Source organism: Coffea eugenioides, chromosome 9 (genome assembly GCF_003713205.1).
Source record: "Coffea eugenioides isolate CCC68of chromosome 9, Ceug_1.0, whole genome shotgun sequence".
NCBI lineage: Eukaryota > Viridiplantae > Streptophyta > Magnoliopsida > Gentianales > Rubiaceae > Coffea > Coffea eugenioides.
The window spans coordinates 14402554-14409429 of NC_040043.1; the positions used below are offsets into that span (position 1 = coordinate 14402554).

At 35.9% G+C, this 6876-nt stretch overlaps 1 protein-coding gene across 1 annotated transcript; it reads right to left on the reverse strand.

Moving 5' to 3' along the window:
* Positions 1–5616: 5616 nt before the first annotated feature.
* On the reverse strand, positions 5617–6471 carry LOC113782270. The gene is made up of 2 exons (XM_027328166.1): positions 6468–6471; positions 5617–6320 (listed from the first exon to the last, which is right to left on the reverse strand). Exons 1-2 carry the CDS (start codon positions 6469–6471, stop codon positions 5617–5619), a joined length of 708 nt encoding a protein of 235 aa, XP_027183967.1.
* Between the last annotated feature and the right edge of the window lie 405 nt (positions 6472–6876).

The following is a 6876-nucleotide window of genomic DNA, read 5'->3' on the forward strand; positions in this document are numbered from 1 at the left end:
CGTATCACTTGCATCAGAAAATTCCAGGATACCCTATTATAGGCCTTTTCCATATCTAACTTAAGGACCAAATTACCTCATCTATTTGGCCTCTGAATGTCGGAAACTAGCTCTTGGGCCAACAAAAAGTTATCAGAAAGTTGTCGACCCTGAACAAATCCGTTCTGGCTATCTCGCCAATGATACGAACTCGACCCAGCAAGAACCTGTCTTGAATAACCAAGTTGATTAGGCAGCGGAAGGATCTATCTTGACCAGGTTATGGAAACAATAACTACCTTACTAGATCTAAAGAGAACCCGTCTCTAGAAACCTAGTGGATTGGTTATTGGCATGGAACAATAACTACCTTGTTAGACCTAAAGAGAACCCGTCTCTAGAAACCTAGTGGATTGGTTATTGGTTTGAAAGAATAAGATGATGTGATCATCTTGCCTTGAACACCACAAGTATCCAAACTAAATACTTGATACTGTTCAAGAAAAAACTCAAGTTCTATCAAGAAATTCCATAAAAGGAGACAACTCTCTTTTTTTAATTCATCTTCAATATCATCTGCCTGAATAGTTAAATAAAGTTGGCTATTTATAGCCTTACAAGACTCAAAACCCTAATCTAAATTGGAAACAATACAAGTTTCCTTATTTGACTTGACACAACTTCCTAAATAAATTTGGAAGCAATTAACTACTTTCCTAAAACTCTAATTCAATTAGAATAGGAAACTAACTGACTCAATTGGCTTAACTATGGTCAACATGACCTTAGCCTTTATTTCCCTTAATAACTCAAGACTAACTAACAAGTATTGCTAGAAACTTACTTAAATAAAAACAAGAAATAAGCATGACAAATTTTCAATGATTCTTGACCCCGATTGCACCATCAATCATCAATTGAATTTCCTTGAATTTGAAGGGAATCCAAATTTTCATGTTCTCATCATTCCCCTCCTTTTGAAAGACGAGTTATTCTCAAATCGAGTGCTTGCTTATAAAGGAGTAACTCGGAGAATGTCTTGATAAATGCAATCCAAGAACCATGTCGCCAACTCAACTTGATTATGAACACGAACCATTGCATGATCCATTTGCCAAGAATATCTTCACCCAATTGTACTTGGCTAGAATTTGGAAGTAAACCAATATTTGGAAATCAATCAAGATTTGGCAATCAATTAAGATTTGGAAATCAATCAAGATATCAATCAAGATTTGGAAACCATTCAAGGCAAGGCTGCCTTTTTTTTTTTTCCTTTTTTTGTTTGTCTAACTTGCCAATTCAAGAAAATAAGGTAGCCGCACTTCAGGATTTAAGAAGATGATTTTTAGGGTTTTCAAAATATCAAGAAACAAACACAAGGTAAAAAAATAAAATTTCGGATGAACAGTACTGCAACAGTCATGAACAGTGCCGATGAATAGTATTGCCGTGAACAGTTCCGAAATTTTTTTTTTTTTTTTTTGCTTTTGACGACTCAACACAAGGTTACGACTTCACTTGGAAGAAATTTAATGGGAGTTAAACCCTTGAAAAACCTGTTTTCAAAAACGTAATCACACTAAAAAATTCCAACCTCGATCAATCATAGGATAGGTTAGACTCAAATGATAAAATCAAGAAAATAAGAATCAAAATTTATTTTTTTGTTTCTTTTAAATCAAAAGGCGGCTAGGATTTTGGTAGAAAAATAAATAGAAAAAAAGAAAAGAAAAGGATATTAACCTGAATCAAGAGCCGAATCTCTGATACCAGATGATACGAACGACCCAGCAAGAACCTGTCTTGAAGAACCAAGTTGATCAGGCAGCGGAAGGATCTATCTTGACCAGGTTATGGAAACAATAACTATCTTACTAGGCCTAAAGAGAACCCGTCTCTAGAAACCTAGTGAATTGGTTATTGGCATGGAACAATAACTACCTTACTAGATCTAAAGAGAACCCGTCTCTAGAAACCTAGTGGATTGGTTATTGGCTTGAAAGAATAAGATGATGTGATCATCTTGCCTTGAACACCACAAGTATCCAAACTAAATACTTGATACTGTTCAAGAAAAAACTCAAGTTCTATCAAGAAACTCCATAAAAGGAGACAACTCTCTTTTTTTAATTCATCTTCAATATCATCTACCTGAATAGTTAAATAAAATTGGCTATTTATAGCCTTACAAGACTCAAAACCCTAATCTAAATTGGAAACAATACAAGCTTCCTTATTTGACTTGACACAACTTCCTAAATAAATTTGGAAGCAATTAACTACTTTCCTAAAACTCTAATTCAATTAGAATAGGAAACTAACTGACTCAATTGGCTTAACTATGGTCAACATGACCTTAGCCTTTATTTCCCTTAATAACTCAAGACTAACTAACAAGTATTGCTAGAAACTTACTTAAATAAAAACAAGAAATAAGCATGACAAATTTTCAATGATTCTTGACCCCGATTGCACCATCAATCATCAATTGAATTTCCTTGAATTTGAAGGGAATCCAAATTTTCATGTTCTCATCATTCCCCTCCTTTTGAAAGACGAGTTATTCTCAAATCGAGTGCTTGCTTATAAAGGAGTAACTCGGAGAATGTCTTGATAAATGCAATCCAAGAACCATGTCGCCAACTCAACTTGATTATGAACACGAACCATTGCATGATCCATTTGCCAAGAATATCTTCACCCAATTGTACTTGGCTAGAATTTGGAAGTAAACCAATATTTGGAAATCAATCAAGATTTGGCAATCAATTAAGATTTGGAAATCAATCAAGATATCAATCAAGATTTGGAAACCATTCAAGGCAAGGCTGCCTTTTTTTTTTTTCCTTTTTTTGTTTGTCTAACTTGCCAATTCAAGAAAATAAGGTAGCCGCACTTCAGGATTTAAGAAGATGATTTTTAGGGTTTTCAAAATATCAAGAAACAAACACAAGGTAAAAAAATAAAATTTCGGATGAACAGTACTGCAACAGTCATGAACAGTGCCGATGAATAGTATTGCCGTGAACAGTTCCGAAATTTTTTTTTTTTTTGCTTTTGATGACTCAACACAAGGTTACGACTTCACTTGGAAGAAATTTAATGGGAGTTAAACCCTTGAAAAACCTGTTTTCAAGAACGTAATCACACCAAAAAATTTCAACCTCGATCAATCACAGGGTAAGTTAGACTCAAGTGATAAAATCAAGAAAACAAAAATCAAAATTTATTTTTGTTTCTTTTAATCAAAAGCGGCTAGGATTTTGGTAGAAAAATATAGAAAAAAAGAAAAGAAAAAGGAATATTAACTGAATCAAGAAGCCGAATCTCTGTACCCGATGATACGAAACGACCCAGCAAGAACTGTCTTGAAGAACCAAGTTGATCAGGCAGCGGAAGGATCTATTTGACCAGGTTATGGAAACAATAACTACCTTACTAGACCTAAAGAGAACCCGTCTCTCAAAACCTAGTGGATTGGTTATTGGTTATGGAATAATAACTACCTTGCTAGACCTAAAGAGAACCCGTCTCTAAAAACCTAGTGGATTGGTTATTGGCTTGAAAGAATAAGATGATGTGATCATCTTGCCTTGAACACCACAAGTATCCAAGCTAAATACTTGATACTGTTCAAGAAGAAACTCAAGTTCCATCAAGGAACTCCATAAAAGGAGACAACTCTCTTTTTATTAATTCATCTTCAATATCATGTGCCTGAATAGTTAAATAAAGTTGGCTATTTATAGCCTTACAAGACTCAAAACCCTAATCTAAATTGGAAACAATACAAGCTTCCTTATTTGACTTGACACAACTTCCTAAATAAATTTGGAAGCAATTAACTACTTTCCTAAAACTCTAATTCAATTAGAATAGGAAACTAACTGACTCAATTGGCTTAACTATGGTCAACATGACCTTAGCCTTTATTTCCCTTAATAACTCAAGACTAACTAACAAGTATTGCTAGAAACTTACTTAAATAAAAACAAGAAATAAGCATGACAAATTTTCAATGATTCTTGACCCCGATTGCACCATCAATCATCAATTGAATTTCCTTGAATTTGAAGGGAATCCAAATTTTCATGTTCTCATCATTCCCCTCCTTTTGAAAGACGAGTTATTCTCAAATCGAGTGCTTGCTTATAAAGGAGTAACTCGGAGAATGTCTTGATAAATGCAATCCAAGAACCATGTCGCCAACTCAACTTGATTATGAACACGAACCATTGCATGATCCATTTGCCAAGAATATCTTCACCCAATTGTACTTGGCTAGAATTTGGAAGTAAACCAATATTTGGAAATCAATCAAGATTTGGCAATCAATTAAGATTTGGAAATCAATCAAGATATCAATCAAGATTTGGAAACCATTCAAGGCAAGGCTGCCTTTTTTTTTTTTCCTTTTTTTGTTTGTCTAACTTGCCAATTCAAGAAAATAAGGTAGCCGCACTTCAGGATTTAAGAAGATGATTTTTAGGGTTTTCAAAATATCAAGAAACAAACACAAGGTAAAAAAATAAAATTTCGGATGAACAGTACTGCAACAGTCATGAACAGTGCCGATGAATAGTATTGCCGTGAACAGTTCCGAAATTTTTTTTTTTTTTTTTTTGCTTTTGACGACTCAACACAAGGTTACGACTTCACTTGGAAGAAATTTAATGGGAGTTAAACCCTTAAAAACCTGTTTTCAAGAACGTAATCACACTAAAAAATTCCAACCTCGATCAATCATAGGATAGGTTAGACTCAAATGATAAAATCAAGAAAATAAGAATCAAAATTTATTTTTTTGTTTCTTTTAAATCAAAAGGCGGCTAGGATTTTGGTAGAAAAATAAATAGAAAAAAAGAAAAGAAAAGGATATTAACCTGAATCAAGAGCCGAATCTCTGATACCAGATGATACGAACGACCCAGCAAGAACCTGTCTTGAAAAACCAAGTTGATCAGGCAGCGGAAGGATCTATCTTGACCTGATTATGGAAACAATAACTATCTTGCCTTGAACACCACAAGTATCCAAGCTAAATACTTGATACTGTTCAAGAAAAAACTCAAGTTCTTTCAAGAAACTCCATAAAAGGAGACAACTCTCTTTTTTTTAATTCATTTTCAATATCATCTGCCTGAATAGTTAAATAAAGTTGGCTATTTATAGCCTTACAAGAAATTGGAAACAATACAAGCTTTCTTATTTGACTTGACATAACTTCCAAAATAAATTTGGAAGCAATTAACTACTTTCCTAAAACTTTAATTCAATTAGAATAGGAAACTAACTGACTCAATTGGCTTAACTATGGTCAACATGACCTTAGCCTTTATTTCGCTTAATAACTCAAGACTAACTAACAAGTATTGCTGGAAACTTACTTAAATAAATAACAAGAAATAAACATGACAAATCTTCAATGATTCTTGAACCCGATTGCACCATCAATCATCAATTGAATTTCCTTGAATTTGAAGGGAATCCAAATCTTCATGTTCTCATCAGTCAATCTCTTCGCAAGCTGTTTAGAAATAATCTTATTCACAAATGTACACAGACTAATTGGTCGATATTGCGAGAAATCCTAAGAAAAGCCCACCTTGGGAATGAGGACAATAGAAGTAGCCGTTATGCTCCTTGGCAGCTCCGATCCAGAAAAAAGCTACCTAGCGCGTCAAAAACATCTTTCCCAACAACCTCCCATGTAAAGGTAAAAAACCTCCTTGAAAATCCATCAGGACCAGCAGCACTGTCGGGATCCAATGAAAACACCACGTCCTTAATCTCCTCCAGAGAGGGATGCCGTTCCAACTCAAGGTTATCCCGATCAGATAGCAGTTTTGGAATCACATCCGACACTGGAATGGAGCTCAACCCTGATTGATCCGAGAACAGTTGTTGAAAAAAGGATACTGTCCCCTTAGAGATGTCGTCCTCCCTTTCCAGCCACTCCCCGCATTGCGATCTTATCTGATGGATCATAGACTTCCTTCTCCGTTCAGACACACACGCATGAAAGAATCTGGTATTCTTATCCCCATCGTTCAACCATGCCGCCCTGGCTTTTTGGCTCCAAAACATATCTTCGTGCACCTGCGCATGGGTTAGCAATGCCCGTCTCTCATTTAATCGAATCTGGTGCAGCTCTAAAGGATCCTCATCGAAACAAATTTCTGCATGTGCCACTTCCTCCTCCGCCTTCTTCACCTTCTCAAAAATATCCCCAAAAGACTCCCTCAACCATGCCTTAAGAGCCTTTTTAACTCGGCACAATTTAGCTGCCAACACATACAGGAGGTCCCCCACAAACTCCACATGCCAGTTCAGCTGAACTACATTCAGGAAAGACTCATGCGTAGTCCAATAGTTTAAAAAATGAAATGGTTTGGAGGAATTATCCAATCGAGGGACTGTAGACAGTAGCAAGGGAGCATGATCAGAAGGAGCCCTACTCAAATGTTGGACCCTAAAATTTATACCCATCTCCACTGCCTACCGGTCACTGAGCAGCCGATCTAAGTGTTTTCAAATGCGTGCCTGACCTTGTCTATTATTGCACCACGTAAAGTTGGACCCCGAGAAGCCCGTATCCACCACCCCAACCATGGACATAAACGATAGCAACTCAACCCCTTCCCAAGGTGATAGGGTGCATTTTAGTGGGGTATTTTGGGCATTATTGCACAATTATTTGACTAAATATTTTTATTAATTGGGTGGATTCTACTCAAATATGATTTTGGTGCTAATTGCAGGAATTGATGCTGAAAAGTGCTTAAAATCGAAATACAGAAGATTCGTCGTACGTGGGGCACTTCAAGCAGTGGGGTCCGCTTGAGAAGCTGAAGAAACTAAATTGTAATAGACTTTATTTTATTTTATTTTGGG